At 33.6% G+C, this 19365-nt stretch overlaps 1 protein-coding gene across 1 annotated transcript; it reads right to left on the reverse strand.

Annotated features, from left to right (window-relative positions):
* Window positions 1–928: 928 nt before the first annotated feature.
* LOC129886977 (uncharacterized) lies at window positions 929–14850 on the reverse strand. The gene is made up of 13 exons (XM_055961895.1): window positions 14720–14850; window positions 14068–14398; window positions 11618–11795; window positions 11498–11547; window positions 9042–9134; window positions 8874–8962; window positions 8401–8479; window positions 8105–8187; window positions 5359–5437; window positions 4595–5276; window positions 2735–2815; window positions 1969–2596; window positions 929–1630 (listed from the first exon to the last, which is right to left on the reverse strand). The coding sequence occupies exons 1-13, from the start codon at window positions 14749–14751 to the stop codon at window positions 1498–1500; spliced, it is 2538 nt and encodes an 845-aa protein (XP_055817870.1). The 5' UTR covers window positions 14752–14850; the 3' UTR covers window positions 929–1497.
* Window positions 14851–19365: the final 4515 nt, after the last annotated feature.

Here is a 19365-nt window from a genome sequence, read left to right on the forward strand (position 1 = left end):
AGAATAGTTGAAGAGCTTGTACATACAGCTGCGGCTTGAATATGCAAAATAATAATAATTAAAAAAAAGACTTGTTTTCAGCCTTGGCAAAATTGTTAACATACACATAAAAATAATAGTACTAATTCCTCATTTCTGTCATGTATTTAGATTGTATCTAGAAATATACTGTAATAATTTTTTAAAATTAAATCAAGATTGTATCTAAAATATTTTGGTGTGAATTTAGGATCGAGTAACACACTAATAAAGTGATACAAAGTGAATTGTTGTATCAATGAAACAATATGAATTTTAGAAAGTGTATAGTGATACAACGTGAAAAGGCTCAAATATGCCATCGAACTTTGAGAAAATGCTCATTTATGTCATCTGTTAAAAGTTTGGCTCATTTATGACATTTTCGTCTGAGAAAAGATTCATCCATGTTTTTATTTGTAAATTAAAAATATTTTTCGTTTTGCAAAATTATTTTGTACACGTGGTCAATTATGATTCGGCCACGTCATTAACGAAATTATTATTTAAAATGAAAAAGGTTCAAATATGTCATCTTTGTCATCCATTAAAAGTTTGGCTCATCTATGCTATTTCAGTTGACAAATAATAGCATGGATAAGTCTTTTCTCAAAATTTGATGGCATATTTTCGCCTTTTCCTTTAAAACTATTACCATGTTCCATAATTAGTCAAACTATCTATTTGTGAAAATTCCTCGTATCAGTAACCTCATGAACCCATACCAGAGACACAAATTCTCCCTAGAGCCTCACAGGGTCTATTGCCGAAGTCCTTTGGCTGATTATATCCGAGGGCCTGTTTTGGAAAACCACAACGGAACTAGAATTTGGTATAATTGAATGTAATTACATTTACATATTTAGTAGACCAAGTAATTACTTGAAAAGAGAAAAATTGAGTGTAATCAAAAGAGAGTAATTACACTCTTCAATTCCCAAGAAGTGTAAGAAATTGACATAATTACACCATGTAATTACATGAAACTTTTTAAAATTCTTTATTTGTATTATTTTTTCATTTCCAATTACTAGGTGGCTTTCAATGGAATTAATTGTAGTATTAAACAGAGCTCAACTGGCTATTCTATATTATAGTATAACAATGTCATCTACCCTGAGTTACAACCAGTAGGAGCAGAGCTTTCTAAATCTCTAGAAATTTTACATTAAAACTGCAAACCCAGCAAGATTAATCTAAAGTACCACCAAAACGCTCAAAAACTATACACTGGGAAACGAAGGGTAACAATAAAAGAGAACCAACCAACGCCTTATATGTAAATCTGGTAAGCAGAGGTTAGCAAACTTGCAGCAAACACATGATGCAGGGTGCAGTAACCTTGAAATATTGACCTGCAACGATCAGCTACTTCCATTTTGTCCACCAAAGAAGAACTCTGGGAATCAGCAGTTGCTCATGCTCTTGGCATCCAAAGCTACAACATACACTGCATCTAATAACCAATTTTAATAGCAGTCAACGTTTTTGCTTCTGAGATACAAAACGTATTCCTTGCTTTCCAAGCTCCAAGTTCTTCTTCTTCCCATCATCAAGAGCAACAGACACAACAGATGAGCCTTCAAAGACTTCTACGATTGTCCCTCTATGCCTGAAAAAGAAAACGAATTGAAAGGTCAAACAAGCACACCTCAAAGAAAGTGTGATACAGATTTATATGAATGCTCTGCTATACAATTTGATATTTAAGAACCAGCAAGGGAGTCACGCTAGTCAAAAGCCCAAATGAAGATTCTAACTATAGATAATGTGTTCCTTCTCTTTATCCTACTATATCCTTGTGTCCCAATGCAATTCACTTGCTCTATCGATTGCCCTTTTCTCATTGCTATCATGATTACTAATCCAGAATATCACAGCACATTTCCATTAAAGTTGCATGAACTTTAAGTATGCATAGTAGTCAGCTTGATGTAACAATGAGCTTACCAGGTATTATCAGATGAATGATGAACTTCCACTCTCTTTCCTTTTGCATCTTTTCCCAACTTCTGCAGTATCCAGTTAGCATCCAAGAACTCATCCATTGTATTGTCTTCATACCGCTGTGATGAATTATCATCAGCCCTGGTTGATGCTTTTTCTCCAAACACTGGTGCTCTCTTTCTTTTAGACCTCTGGCCCTTAACCATGCTTTTCTCCTCCTCTCCTGGAGAAGCCCAGGCATTTTGACTTTCATGGTAAGGATTCTTGAACTTGAGCTTTAGGAGAGGTTTTGGATCCTTTCTCGCTGAATTTGATACTAAAGGTGTGCTATTTTTCTCGTCATTCAGGTCATCACAAGAAGCGGGCCCAGCTTCTGCATGTTTTACAGAAGGCAATTTGTTGTCCCTTGTAGCAGGAACTTCAGCTCCAGCTCTTGTTATAACACTACCATCATTGCTTCTTTTTCCTAAGATACCAAAAGTCTTGAGCGGAGGATGAGGCCCAGATCCATCGGCAAATTTTCCACCAACTTTGGCAGGGAAATGAGTACCTTCTGAGCTAACTTTTTTGATCTTTATTAAGTTACTTTCTTTACCCCTATGATTTTGATCCACATGATCCACCTTATGTCCTTCAAACACAGAAACAAGAGCAAAAAGAAAAGTTACTAATAGAACACCGAAAGTATGCTCCTAAAACCAACAAATACAATATTATCCTCTTTCCCCACCCCAAACACAGAAAGTAAACAAGTTACAATTCGTCTTACCTTTTCCACCACCAAGTTTAGCTGCAGTGTCATTCCTTTCTGAGTTCTCATTCTCTCTCGGCTGAACTAGATCCTCACTACCTGATTAACAAAGAAGTACATATAAGAATATTTTTTGATAAGGTAAATAATTCTATTAATGTTGGGAAAATCTCTCATATACAAGAGGTATACCATAAAGTAGAGAATCTACACCATATAAGAAGAGAGCATAGAGTATTGAAGCTAATTACTTGATCTCAAGAGATTTTGCTGCCTTGATCAAGCAATTTAGACATTGAATTGAAAAGAATTTTAGGCAACAACAGATGGAAGAGCGAATCCAGAAATCAAATTTGAAAAAATAATAGGAAACAACCTACCCGTTTCGACAGAGAGCTCATCAGTTTACAAATTAAACCAAATTTCCTAAAATTTCTCAGTGTGAGTTTATGAATGGGTGGGTGGGTGGGGGTGTTACCATCAGAAAACAATAATAATATGCAGCATGAACTTTAATCACTTTTCAGTTATTTAATTTTTTATTTTATGTGGGTCATTAGGAGCTTTCCGGACTCTTCAGCTGCAGGTTTCACACAAAGGAAAGAATCTGAATTATTGTAGCATAGAAAATAGACAAGGAACACCATAGCAGAACAAGAATTGGAGAATTTAATCAGGCACAGAACAGACCTTCCATTCCCAGACCAAAAAAAACCAAATATACATGTCATGTCTTTATTGTACTACATATATATACATATATATTTATATAGAGAGAGTTATATAAAGAGAACTCCTATGTTTTTGCCAGAGTGTATCCATTAAGACATCAAATTCAGCGTCTTGAGAAAAGGGAAGAAGTCTGTGAGTAAGATGTACATAAGTGCTACTCTTTTAAGATTTGTCAAGATCATTAAAAAAATGTTTTCAGGCTTATATGTTTACCATTTTTTAATAAATGATTAGCATTGTTATGTCAAACTTTGAGGACGTGACTTAAAATCTCCATTTGCTTTACTTCCACAAGAATTTTCCACTTAAGTCATGAAGAAGCAAAAAACAAAAAAACAAGAACAAACATCATTTCACATGATTACCAAAGCACACAGTCCTCATATGCCAAATAAGCAACCAATTAACCAAGGAAAGGAGAAGAAATATGCTGCATAAGTTTACATCCATGCTAGTTTTTTATCTACAAGAAAATGCATTGATAGAACGTTCATTAGAGATAATTTTGACTTCTACTAACAAAAAGCAACCCAAGAATCACGGTACTTTATGATATTCCTTAGCCAACTTATATGTTCTTTCTTTATAACCAAGTATATTAGAGACCCATATGACTTCTACTAACAAAAAGCAACCCAATAATCACAGTATTTTATGATATTCATAAGCCAACTTATAACCGAGATATCCTCGATGGCCAGTGACATAAGGTTCAAAAATGTGGGGACAATGAGCAAGCCCATCTACCCTTCTTCACTCAAATATCAGGCTTTTGTCGGTGGTAGGGTTTGAACCCACGACGTGTGCTCAATCCATAAATCACGCGATGCGTTCTTACCACTTAAAGCCCTAGGGACACTTGTATATGAAATCCTTACCAAACACAGGAGAAAATCTCCAAGAAATAAAAATGCACAGAGGAAAACTATAATCATCTTTCTCACTGGCGGAACCTTTTGTCCGGATGAGATAACAATTTAGAAAACCGTAGCTTTGGTGTCATAAGTGACGCAAGCTAGTAGAAAAGCATATTACAGTCATCAAATTCTATGGAGAAGCCACGCCATAGATTATAAAGAAAATTCATCCAAGTCAGAAAACAGAAAGAAAGAGGAACCCGAAAAAAACATAAAGAAAAATAATTACCATTTGAAGTAGTCAAATCTTGCTCTTTCTGACAGCTTGAAGCATCGGACTTCGGGGAACCTGCAATGTTTTTATTCCGCGAGCCCAAATGTATAACAAGCTTTGGTCCCTTAGAGGTCTTTGGCATGCTAGTCTGAATTCCAACATCTCCATCCAAATGCTGAGGCTTACTACCTTTCATTTGGACTGTCCTCTTACCCGTGTTTCCAGTAACCTCATCTATAAATTTGTGCTTTATGACCCCTGCCTGATTAATTGAACATATACCTTCTGTCAAGCTACCAACAGGAGAAGAAAAGCTATCCAGTTCCCCATAAGCCTGCAATTCTTCATTCTTGACATCACCAGCACTATATCCACCAGATGGAGCATCTGGATGTCCTTCATTTGGTCCAGTTAACCCCTTCTTTTTACCAGATTTCTTGTAAGAAGATTTCTTTCCATATTCCTTGCTCTTTTTGGGAGATTTGTCAACTAAACCTTTAAGAGAAAACTTCAAAGATCGACTATGTTCATTTTTTACTACAGGAGTACCATCTTCATCATCTGAAAAGGGTGAAATAGAAAATATTTCATCTTCAACTGGCAACCCAGCTCCTGCTCTCAAACTTGCAATTAAATCCCTATCAGCTACATCTCTCCTCCTCCAAAGCTCCTGAACAGCATCCTCAAGATTTCTCACCTGAGAACATTAATAGAAAACTATCAGGAGAGAGTTCTCCGTTTAACTTTTCTAGTGAAATTAATCACTGCCTTAAACACACCTGATAACTATTTCCACGGCATGTTGGACAAGCATACGGCAAATTTCCATCCACTTGAAACTGCAAATATTTTTCATCGCTGCAAAGCAAATACCCATTTTCAAATTAAAACTTCCAATGGAGTCACTCTCTCAAAATTTCAGTGGAAGTGCAATCAAGGTTGCATAAGTTAACAGCTTTATATCGCATGAATGACAGGAGAACAAATTGTCAAACCACAAAGATGTCAGGATATTTATATAGTGAAGGGAAGAAGAGGACCTTTCTGGAAATAAGAACTAGCGCCCTGTCAACTGACTCGACTCTTAACAAGGCAGAACTCAGCATAAACAGCAGTCCCCAAAATGCAATTCATTCATTCAATGAAACAATAAAAGTCAACAGGGAATGATGAGAATATTCTTGGAAATACTTTCCTTAATTCGAGTTTAAGAGAGAACAAAAAAGTCTAAGTTCTTTGTTTCTTCAATTAAATTTTATATTTACTCATTAATTCATTTCAATAACTATTCCAGGAAAAAAAAAAATCAATAACTATTCCAGGATTATTTTTTTTTCAAATTCTTCATTTAAGAGAGAAACATAAATATTCTGAATTGCTCCAAAAAAATAACTCAAATATAATAAAAGACTTCTCTACATTAGAATCAAATATAATTGATCCATCCATTTGCCGTCTCTAAATCAATTTATCAGTCATTATCATCCTTCTTCCGTCTTTATTCTACTTCATCTTATTTTCAATTTCCATCGCAGCTTTGGGTTGCTTAATTATGCAAAAAAAAATTAATCAATTACGAGATGCACCACACGCAAACACCACGACTCATAATTGAAAGGGCTTCTTAACAAGGTAGTTCTGAGATGAGATAGATAGCTCCAAAAAGGATGAAAAGAAGATCGTCGGATTTTAGTTTTCCAGTGAAGATGCAATTTTTTTTATCTTTGCTTTAGAATCTTGTTTTTGATTTTTGAAGGTAAAGATCTGAAAATGTTGTTTTGAACAATATTATAGAAAGAGAGACTACCCACCTCGCCGGAAAAAATGGTGACCGGCAAACAAATTTCCGGTCAAGAAAACTTTTAAGCATTTTATTCAATATCCAACCCAAGAAAGAAAATTATTTACAGATAACAAAAGATGCAAAGAAAATGGCGCAGGGAAGTAACTAGGGATGGCGCAGGTCAAGTGAAGTTGACCAAGAACCTGAAAGGGAAGGAAAAAGAAAAGAAAGAGAAAAGGAAGAAAAGAGAAAAAAGGGAAACGAATAAAGAAAATATTAAGACAATACAATTAGTTAAGGAATATATTAATTAAGTATAATTGATTATATTTCAACCAATTAGAAAATGACACATGTATTGTTAGAACCATTTATAGTGTTTTCTCCTCTTCTCACTCGCTTTGAAGAAGTTGGTAACACTTTCTTTGCCACATCACCTTTTAGGGGGTACTAGTTCCACTTCAAACAAGAGTAGGGAGTATTAGGTCGCTCGTAAAGTTAAGGTGTGTGAATAACTTTTTGGACAACCACAGGATGTAACTTATGACTTTTCCCCACAAACAATTACTCCCTCTTTCCTCAACAATTACTCCCTCTGTCACAATTTATGTGGCACCGTTTAACTTGGCCCAAAGTTAAGAAAGAAAGGACGACTTTTGAAATTTGTGGCCTACCAATTGTATGGCTATAAATCATTTCATTAAGGCTGAAAGGGAAAATTTTGAAAGTTAAATTGTTTCTCATTATAAAAATCGTGACATGCTTTTAGGGGCGGACTAAAAAGGAACGTGTGCCACATAATTTGGGACAAAGGGGGTACTATATAACTTAAGATTTGCAAATCCACGAACATTAACTTCCTCCACAATTATCAACAAATTATACTAGGCAAAATGTTCATAAATGCCGATTGTATGCCATTGTTTGAAATGATTTGTCATTAGTTTATCAAGATCTTGAAAGGCCCTTGACCCTCCAATGGATAACAGTTCTCCTTGCCAACCAATAACCCTTTTAATGAACTCAGTTGCCATATCTGTGATGTAATTCTAATCTTTTTCCTACCAAAATAGGACACATCCTAAATAGTTGAAGGATAGAGGCCTTTCGTCATAATCCAACACACGGTAGCTTCTCGCAACTTGAAGCACTCAATACAACTCATGTCCTGCAGTAGAAGCTATAACCTGAAGACCCTAATTTTATAGGTACAACCCAGAAGCCTCCTCTTTCATATTGATTAAAGAGCTAGGCACCTCTTAATAGATCCAACTTCCCCCTTGACAGAGTTCAAAAAAGTACAAATCCTAAATAATTGAAGGGAACTTTTTCTGTGTAATATCTAAATAGATAGAGTTACAACCAGTAGGTGCCCGAGATTGCAAAGTTTTCTAATATCTAGAAAATTTACATTAAAATTCTTAACAAGGCAGAAATGCAGCATACCCCAAAATGCCATTCAGTTATTCAATGGAACAATAAAAGTCAACGGGGAATGATGAGACTATTCTTGGAAACACTTTCCACATTTTAACATAGCAAAAACTGCTGCAAGAACACCACAAAAGGTATAGGATGCTGTCAATAATAAATTTCTGATATTTAATTCCAGAACAGAAAAGTCTAACCTAATGCACATCCATATTTGCCCCCGTGTTAAGAAATAAAATTGCACTTCATGAGAAAGGCATCAAAGCAAAACCAATAAATTAATAATCTTAAAAGCAATATCTAAGGTAAACCTGATGCCATCACATTGGCAGTGCACCCAGCGCTGGCAAATGTCACAGCAGACCATAGGTGTCGATTCAGAATCTCTATATACCTACAAAATAAAAAACAATTAATGCATTCCTCATAGACAAATGGGAAGAAAAACACTCAGTTGCTTTGGAAAGGAAATGAAAGCAAAAGGCATCACATAATAATAGCCGACAAATAAACAACTTTGCATTAGTAAACCATCATAGTACAAAGAACCTCATCGTAATATTAAACAAAGAGAAGCTCAGATAATAAAAACCGCAATAATATCTACCTTCAAACAAACAGGACAGTAGTTTCCCTTCACAAATAATCTTCCACAGGCATCACAACAAGTGTATCCTAAAAACCACCTGCCATAGATCAAGATATCAATAGTTCAGAGGCAATAGGATATGCAATGCCTTGTATGATTTTCATAGGATATGCAGAGCCTTAAATAATTTACATAGCATATGCAATGCCTTGAAGACATTAGTGGGAAAAATTCACGGTGCAATGGGAAAGCCCAAAACTAGAGAACTAAGTTAAATTGTTTTCAAAGCCCTTATCATAATATATAACGTAAACCAAATGGAACTCCTACATGATGCTCCTCTGTAAAGATACAGAAAAAACAGCATAAAAAGTACATGCATAAGAATTTTAACTAAACTGGAGTTAATTAGAGTGTTCAATTAACATTTATAGCAAAACTTGAATCCAAAAGAATGTCCCACTAGCTGCTCATGGCCCCATACTACATACCTCACGCTCAGTCCGTTTCCTGGAACATTAGAACAACAGCTGTGACACTTTGTGTGTTTGGGGCATAAATAAGGCCCACTGCTAACGTTCTGCACATTCCAAAAACAACTAAGTATAATCTACATTTATCATTATACAAAACTGAAAGAGTAAGAGATGAGAATCCACCTTGTGTGGAGGTTGCATACAGTAACAGTGATAAGCTGCATCACACCTTTTGCAAAACATGAACTTGTTTGGATCTCCAGTTCTTCGACAGCCCTGCACCAAATACGGAGCATACATACAGTCATTATATATGAGCAATATAGTGAGCATAAGACCATGAGTTGAACAATAACATAGACATCAAATAGCCAAAAATGCAATAATCACAAGAGAATGATCCAGAATGCATGTCCAATTATCAAATAGAAGAGTTGCTTTATGCAAAAGATTTTTTTAAAAAAAAAAAAAAACAGCCAATAGTTTCATTTATAATCCTACTCGATAGGGGCATTTCCTCACCCGCTTCCTTACACATGTAACCCCAACTGACGCAAACAACGTGCACCTTCCTCGGCACCCTTGAGATCTATATTGCTATATGGAAAAGGTCATCTCCTCCCTAACCAATAGTTTCTCATGAAAGGATTTCACAGAAGAACATTCCATTATTTCCAAACCCAACCTCCAAACATTGGAGTCAAAGAACATTCCATTGTTTCCAAACCCCACTTCCAAACATCAAAATTATCAACCGAATTAATTGTCTATGTAGTAAGACAAGGATTCTGTATATCCTTAAAATTTCTTTTTCTTTTTCTTCTTCAAAGATGACAATTTCCTTGTATGTAAGTCCCCATCTTAAACTACTGCTGATTTTGAGCTTCTTTTTGCTTCTCTTTCAACTTTATGTATAGTTACTAAAGCAATTTAATATAAAATTGAATGCGGCAATATAATTCTTCTTATAGTTGATTAATTCTTTTTATAGTCAATTTATTGAGAATCTAAAATCAATGTTGCTATTGACCATCATTATTCTGTGATCTTGTTGATATTTATTTTCATTCTATTTCAGTTTAGGCATTGAGTCTATATATAGTCATTAGTGTATAACAGGTACTGAAAATAATAATGCTAATCGCTATTTGATCTTATAAGTACTAAATTCATATATTTAGGTAATTTCATATGTTTGATGAATCGTACTCTGCTTATTGCTATTGATTAAAGCTTTGAATACCTTATTGCTTTTTTTGCAATTTTCATTTTTTGAAGTACTGATCAAATCCCACCAATATCCCAACCTACAAGGCTATTTCTCTACCCCCCCAAGAAACCTCCATAATAAAACCTAGATGCAAGTCTCATGGTGCCAGGGAAGGAGTAGCAAAGGAAGGGATAAAGGATAAAGGCTGGTTGGTTATAACATTTTGTTTGATTTGGTTTGGTTACCCATTGGTCAGATGGATTAAACTACCTCATTCCAAAAAATCTGAAGGTTAAATGTGAAACAAAAATTAAAATCAAAGTCTTCCTCAAAAAAAAATAACTAAAATTGAAGTCACCTAAGAACACAAGGACAAAAGCACAAAAGACAGAAAAAGAAAGCTGGAGAAACAGATGGGGGGAACAAAAAGAAATTCTAATCTGACTCAGTAACACCTTGCAAACTGAATATGACAGACTTTACACCATAAAAAGCTAAACATGGAAACAATGGAACTAAAGTGACTCAATCCACATTAAATGACTTCTTTTTAAATAATTGTGGCACCCTGACCAGCTTGAGCACACTTTGACTAATTTCACTAGGTACCTTCCAACAACACACTTCCCAGGTAACTCTGTCTAACAACCCAAGAAATCTAGTGTCACTAAATAACTTCTTACAACCAGGGATTGGGGTTTCAACGTGGGTTTATCATTATAAGCTATTATTGCTTGCAGCTTATTTGGCTTTGACATGGTGCTTATCTGAGTTGGGTCCACTTGATCTAGCAGAAAGTGGTCTTCCCTGTTTCTTATAGGACAAAGGGCAGTTGATATGGCAAGTGTAAGATTAGTTACTAATGGGTTCGCGTATAAGTGGGGTCGTGGGTCAAATTCTACCTGTTTCGCCATCTACATTGACGTCGTACACTATACACATATGGAGGGATCCATTTAAGAGCATTGACTTAAAAGTAATATCTTGTTTCTCAATTGACTGTCCATGCCGACGCATAGAGCTGTTGAAAAAAACCTCTTTCCATAGTTTTGACATCCACCTTAATCAGGAACCCTTTTTTTTAATGAGTGTACCTTACCCAAGATTTGTGGGTCAAAACTGACATGGGTAACCTCTCATAGGGCTAGGCAGCAAGCTAGAACCTAAAATGCCTAAATATGATAACCTTTGATTGTTACATATGGCTAGGAAAGAAAATTAGGGCACCAGTTGATATCTCTGATTAATTTATTATTTCCATTTTGTTAGGTAATAAATGTCTTGTCGAATTAGATTTGACCTTCTTATTCACAAAAAAAAATAAAAAAAATAGAGCAGCTCATCGTACATTTGCCACGTTTTGGGCAGCTATTAAAAAGCAAGACCAACTATGTTTCATTATTTTATAGAAATGAATCAAAAGTTTTACCTCACAAAGACGGCATGAGGGACATGTCCATGAACTCCAATGGAAGAGATCTGTAGGAAGGGGCATATTAGCAAAAGTACAACACTAAAAACTGACAAATCTTGTGGCCTATAAGAGTACCTCTATGTTGACCCCAAGCTTTCAGGCAGCTTCGGTGATACTTCTTCCCGCAACTTTTGCATGACATCATTTTCCTTGCTCTTTCACCTCCTTCATTTTCACCGGAAAAGCATAGCCTACACATCACTTTGACATTCGATAGACCTTGTTCTTCTCCACCAACATCTTTCATGGAGCCCTGAGGGCAGATATTTATTTGTAAATAAAAAGATTGAATACTAGCATGTAACAATTTATGATTCCAGCTCCCAACCCCCACACCCCCAAGAGAAAAAGAAACAAATATCAGTAGAATGAGCAATGAAAAGGGGTTATTACATGTTCAGTTACAGTGCACCTTTAGCATACAAAAATTCTGGTGGTGAGTGACAACATCTATTTGGTTGAATTTGAGGAACGACAAAAGAAACATCCTAACCATTATTTAGATTTTCAATCCAAATGACTTCTAGACCACTGTTGTTTGGAGGGCTAGAAGACCTTTACTTTTACGGGTCACTTGGTTAGCATGCTAGTTATGTGGGGAGGAATTATTTATATGGTGATTAATAATGATGGGATTGTTAATGCGGTCATTAATAATGAGAAGATTGTAATACATGAATTACTTATTTAAAAGGCCATTTTTTTCTTGAGATAGTTTAATCCTCACATTGCGAATACATGTATTCTTATTCCACATTCTATTCCATAAAAAATAATAAACGTTTCATACACAACTTAATGCAGGTATTATTTAATGCCGCCAACCAAACTTTGTATTAGTTGTACTTGGATTAACTTTTTTCATGTGGCCAACCAATTACTGTATTATGTTACACGGGGTTTTGTGTTGATATTAATATTAGTTATTGCAATACATCAACCAAAAAAAAAAAACTTAGAGCTTTATGTCTAAAGTTGTCCACTTCATAGAACATTCTCACACTCTCAAGTCATTATAACCAGATAACTTAAATGTGGCCCAAAAAGTAGAGATTGAATCGTGTGACTAAAATGCATTTAACTAACAGCCTTCACTAAACGTTTTCGTCTATTTCAAGGAAAAGGAATGTAAAAATGATCTATTACCTGAATTAAGGGTGTGTGCATTCTAGGCATTTTTTATTTATTTATTTATTTTTTGATGAAGTAATAAGAAATTTCAATGTTGGCATCAAGAAGATGAAGAATACGTAATGGTACACATATCAGGTTTTGGAAGGATAGTGGCTGGACAATATCATTCTGATGGAGGAATTCTCAAGTCTATTTCAAATAGCATGTGAACCAAATTCTTCCATCTCTCAGAATAGGGAAAACAACACCTGGAATGTACTATTCAGAAGGAACCTACAAGACTAGGAAATCGAAGTGGTCAACTTGTTTTTTAGGCTAGAAGGCCAGGTGATAAATGTCCAGGAAGCAGACAAGTTAAGGTGGGGCAGTGAGAAGGATGGTACATAGTCGGTGAAAGCAGGCTATGCAAACTCATATGCTCCTAATGAAGTGCTTAATAACTGGCCATGGAAGTTGATATGGAAGACTAAGCACCCAACAATATGCATCAGTTTGACATCTCTTCATGAAGCTTGACTCATAAAGGTTGTTTTGAGTGAGACAAGCATCATGAAGAGTTGTCCAACTGAATAACCCATGAATTTCTCAATCCTATAGGAAGCACCATGAAAATTCATTCTCTTTTGAGAGAAAATATCAGGACAGCCGAAATCATCTATGTATCTTTTCTCCTCCTATAGTGGAATACTATATAAACACTTAAAAGTCTAAAATGTGAATGGAGTTAAATTATCAAGTACCCTGAAAGTATTCTAGTGGACCACATAAATTCTTTTCTCCCTCAACAGCAGAAGCTCAGCATTAAAATAAAAGAAACACAATAGTGATGGCATAAAATCCACACGAAATATAAACAGAAAGTGATCTGAAAACAGATCATCTCAGCAACCATGTATTACATTATCCTGACAATGATAAATAAGACAAAAGAGAAGTCAATTGATTTAATAATCCTAATATTCACATTCCCCATTCAAATTCATGAAAATCTACTTTTCTTAAAAGTCTAAAAATTGAATGGAGTTAAATTATCAAGTACCCTGAAATTATTCATACAGACCAGAATGTCTATACCTTTTTGTGGACCACATAAATTCTTTTCACCCTCAACAGAAGAATGCAGCATTGAAGTAAAAAGAAACACAACAGTGATGGCATACAACAACAACAAACCCAATGAAATCCCACAATAATAGTGATGGCATACAATGCATGCGAAATATAAGCAGACAAGTGATCTGAAAACAGATCATCTCAGCAACCATGTATTCCATTATCCTGACTATGATAAATAGGACAAAAGACAAGTTGATTCATTTAACAATCCTAAATTTCACATTCCACATTCAAATTCATGAAAATCTACGTTTTATAGTACTGCGGTTCCTAACCTCCACATCTCCAGACTCAAATCGTCTAGCGAAATCCTCAGCCACCATAGATGCAGCAGCAGCTTTCTTCTGCAAAGCAACACGCTTAGTCTGAGCTGAAGCAATAGCAGCCGCTTCCTCACCATCTCCGCCGCTGCCACCACCCCCCTCACCTACAGGCACCTGTGGGGGCGGAGCAACGACAAGCTTAGGCACCTTAACCTGAATTGTGGCACATTGTTTGGCCTTATGACCCCATGGGTCCTTGAGAAACTCCTCAAGCCTAGACACATCTCCCAAGAACTCATTTTTACCCTTTGGAAACCCAAGTGGGCAGAAGCATATCTTCCGACTGCACCAAAAAAGGCCAAAACACTCAACTGGGTCAGAAATTCAAAAGAAAACAACAAAACACAAAACCAAGAAACCGATTTCGCATCCATCGATAAAGAGAGAGATAACAGATCCTCCAGCTACACCACAAAATCGCCAAAACCCACATCCAAATACGCTCAATGGGTCATAAAAACCCCAGTAAACAACTTAAAACCATAAAACAAAGAAACCCATTTGGCATCCTTGGCCTAGATAAGAGAGAGTAGAGAGAAGAGTGATAGTAAAAAGAGACACAGAGAAAATAAACAGATAATACAAAAATAAAAGAATGTAGTACCAGGTAATTGGGCAAGCTGTGTGAAAGGCCATACGCGAGATAAAGATTTTTGTGTATGAGGAATTTTTTTGAAGAGTTTAAATTGGGGAAAAGCCCTTTGGGGGAAAAGAGAGAGAGAGAGAGGGGGAGAGGGGGCGTGACTTGTGAGAGTTTGGGGCTATGCGGAATTTTGCTTATAACATGAGGAAAAATTCAATTTGGCCCATTGAAGTTAATAAAATGTTAATTGAATCCATGATTATTTGTATAATAATGAAAAAAACTCAAAAAAGAAAAACATTCTAGAAAAGAAAATAAGAGAAAAACGCGTATAGTCCTTGAAATATATTTTTAAAGTTTATTTGACCATAAAATTTTATCTGATAATTGAAAATTTGATACAAAACTTTGTTTATTAAGTGAAGCAAAATAAAATTCATGATTGTTTGTATTGTAATTGGAAAAAAAAAGAGAAAAAAAGAAAAAAGAGAAAAAGCCTCGAGAAAAACAACTATAGTCCTTGAAATATATATTTTAAAAATTTATTTGATCATAAGATTTTATCTAATTTTGAAAATCCGACATAGAAGTTTGTATATTAGGTGAGACAAAATTCAAAATTGGCCCATTGAAGTTTTAAAAATGTTAATAGGATCCATGATTGTTTGTATGGTAATGAAAAAAACGCAAAAAAGTATTAAAAAAATAAACATAAAATAAAAGAAGAAACCTCGAGAAAAACTCCTATGGTCCTTGGGAATAGATTTTGAAAGTTGATTTAACTATAAGATTTTATTTGATTTTAAAAATATGATACAAAAGTTTATTTAAGAAGTGGGACAAAGAAAAAATCAAATTTGGCCCATTAAAGGTTTCAAAATGTTAATAGAATTCATGATTGTTTGTATAGTAGTGGGAAAAACTCCAAAAAGGAAAAAAAATTAAAGAAAATAAGATTAAAAACCTCGAGAAAAATGCCTATGGTATTTGGGAATAGATTTTCAAAAATTATTTGACCATAAAATTTTATTTGATTTAAAAATTTTGATACAAAAAATTATTTAAAAGGTGACGAAAAATTCAAATTTGGCCCATTGAAATTTTCATAATGACAATAAAATTCATGATTGTTTGTGTAGTAGTGAAAAAACTCAAAAATAGGGAAAAGTATTAAAAAGAAAATAAGAGAAGAAACCTTCAGAAAAACGTTTATGGTATTTGAAAATAGATTTTTAAAAATATATTTGATCATTAAAAAAATAAATCTGATTTTAAATCCCATACAAAAATTTATTTACAAGGTGAAGCAAAATTCAAATTTGGTCCATTGAAGTTTTCAAAATATTAGTAGAATCCTTGATTGTTTGTATAATAACGGATGTCACACTCCGAGTCTACATTCTAGGCGCAGTCGACACTCAAAAATTATTGTTGACTAGTTAGCAGTACACCAAGCATACATGTGAAAGCAAAGAGGTGAACATTTAAAATACATTTAAATAATGGTCATATGCATTATCCGAAATAAATTGAATGTAATAGTAATGTTTAAAACAAACACATCTGAAAATCTTATATTGGATTGACTCTCTATTCTAGCTATGAAGCATCTACTAATTGAAGATGGACTTCGAGACAAGATCCACGGCTACCTCAAAATGAACTATTAATACTGAAAACATACATGAAATGGAATCCTCCGAAAGTGAGGAGGTCTCATCAAAGGTTGATGAAATAATAATCTCAACTAAGCACCTGTTGATGATCATGAGCACATGTATTTGTATCATAAAACGATAAAACGTCTAATAACGTTGGTACATGAAATATACAGTATGTAATAAAGTTGAATGAAACAATAATTGAATTGAAAAGAAACTGAAAGTAACTTTGACAGAAAGTAAAGCATGCAAATTAAATATAATGAAAATATATAAAGCTTCACAAATGAGGTAATGCAGTGAATAAGTTTCTAAAATAATAAATCTACTTTTTTGAGAGCTTTACTAACCGACAATTATCACTATGAGCCTCGTGATGATACAACATGTAGCCTACGTTGTCAGAGTTATTCTATATCTTGTCAGAGTATAGAACAACAACACTGAACTTATGGATCCATATAAAAGCCCTTATCGTGGCTGGAGTGAAACTTCCACTCACAAAACTCTAAAAAATTCTAGTAAAATACATATTCAAACACAATTCAAATTTTTAAAAAATTAAATTTATAAGTTTTAACTTTAAAATGTATGATTAAACATGAGCGTCTATTTTTTTAATTAATCATTAAATAATATTTCGTATCTATGAAGGTGTGTCAAAAAAATAAGAGAAAATTTTAAAAATGACATCTATAATCTCTTGAGATTGAGATTAACATGTGTATAAAATACAATATTGATTATATAAAAGTTCTCTTTTTTACTAATCATGGGTACTAATCAAGAATAGAAGTGGTGGATTTTGATCTTTCTAAATAAAAATGAATTATGCGAAACATTCATAACATGTTATTTGGCGTAAATTAAACTTAATTTGACTTTTTTAGCTATCTAATTTCAAGTTGAATACGTCATATTTTTTTTCTTCATATGATTGAGATCTTAGCTTGTTCCTAACACTAAAAAATGTGAATGAAAGAGATATATATGTTGTAAAACAAAAGATACGATACATTTTTTTAAAATTTTCGTTGAGAAAATCTTTATATTGTTGTTCAAATTATTAATAATACAAAATTTAACACTTAGAGCCCGTTTGGATTGGCTTTAAGTTGGTCAAAACCAACTTAAAGCCCCTTTTTAGCTTTTGGACGTGTTTGTCTAATGCTAACTTTAAGCCATAAAGTTCTTAAAGTCAGTCAAAACTGAAAAATTAGGATTTCTAACTTTTTTTTCTCTAGTGCTTAAAGTCATTTTGTTTGACCATGGAAATTACTTTTATATCCCTTATATTTTAACTAAATTCCCAAACTACCCTTTTTATTCTTTTAACCCTAAAATTCAAACACTTATTTTCAACATAAGCACTTTTATCCAAACACTCAACTGCTTATTTAAAAAAATAACTTTCAGCACTTCAAAGTTCTAAAAACACTTCATACCTAAAAATTATTTTTTTTAAGCCCATCCAAACGGGCTCTTAGTCAATATAACGGAGAGATTGAACAAGACACAAGAAAGATTGATACATAATTTTCTAAAAGTTTGATAATTTTGTGACCAGTAACCAAAAAAAAAATTGTAAATAATAATAGGATAAAATATGAATTAATATAATGACTTCATTCAGTGCACGAAATACTAAATTTGCGAATCTTTCATTTTAGGAGATAACCGATATTGTATATGTTCATTGAGTTTTTCTTTTTGCATAACTGCTTCATACTTAGGATATTTCGTTAATCAACAAAAAAACTATGATCTTAGCCTCATACATCTGTTAAATTTTCGTTGAAAACTTATTATATCATATAATTTAATTTCTTCTCAATCTTTTTTTGACGCTTTAATGACTGTTCCTTGTTATTACTTTCACTATTTTTATTCTCTCATTATTGAATATTCTAAAATCTCTCAAACGGTCAAACCTTCTATATTATGCAACATTTATTGTTGTGTGTTTATAAAAAAATCAAATTTATTTTTTGGTCTCTTCTTCAAATTTCAAGCACTAAGAGCCTGTTTGGATAAACTTTTTTAAAGCTTGCTTATAAGCTAAAAACTACTTATTATAAGCTAAAAAAAAGTTGAGGTAGGTCAACTTATTTTTTGGGGCTTATAAACTATTTTAGATAAGCTAAGTCATAAAAATACAATTATTTATTGGGTTTATTTTAAGTACAAAATGACTTTAAGTTGATCAGTCAAATACTCAAAAAAGCTGAAAACTGTTTTTTTGATCATTGTGTCGTATTTCATCATTAACACTATTTATAAAAGAGTACATAAGCATTTACATTAATACCTTTGTCTAATTAAAAGAAAAGTACTCATACTATATTTATGAAGATTTTTAAAAACTTGGACACACAAAAATATTCTCCAATAATTTGGCCCCACTAATACTCTCATTTTTTGACTATACTATTGGTAGGAGGGTACACAACGTTGTCAAAATGGATTTGACTGGTGGGTTCGATCCAATTCAATTTTTGAATTAAGTGAAATTGGATTTAAAAAATTCAATTTATTTAGAAATGAGATTTTTTAGTCTAATTTTATTTGATCCGTCCCGGAGTAAAATAATTACTTGAAATTTGTAACACATACTAAAGCTCACTGCCAATCTACTATATAACAAATAAAAAAATAAGCCATAACATTCTAAATCAATAATGACATATTAGCAAAAAACAACAACTCATCACAATATATTACAAATAAAATTGGTTGATAGTACCACCTACCGTAATACAATGATTAGATTACTTCTATGATTAGCACCAAAGTATGTGGTACACAAGTTGCTGATCTCCATTAATTAAGGGGTCGTGTGGTAGCGGAATAAGAAATAAATTACTTATTGATTTTTGTATAATTTATACGTCGTTTGATAAATAAATATGAAATAAGTTATTCATGTATAGAATTATTATGATGTTTGATTGATATATATATATAAAAGTCATGAGAGAATCTATCTATTATTTTACGCAGAATAGA

The sequence above is a fragment of the Solanum dulcamara genome, chromosome 4, assembly GCF_947179165.1.
Source record: "Solanum dulcamara chromosome 4, daSolDulc1.2, whole genome shotgun sequence".
NCBI classification, from domain to species: Eukaryota; Viridiplantae; Streptophyta; class Magnoliopsida; order Solanales; family Solanaceae; genus Solanum; species Solanum dulcamara.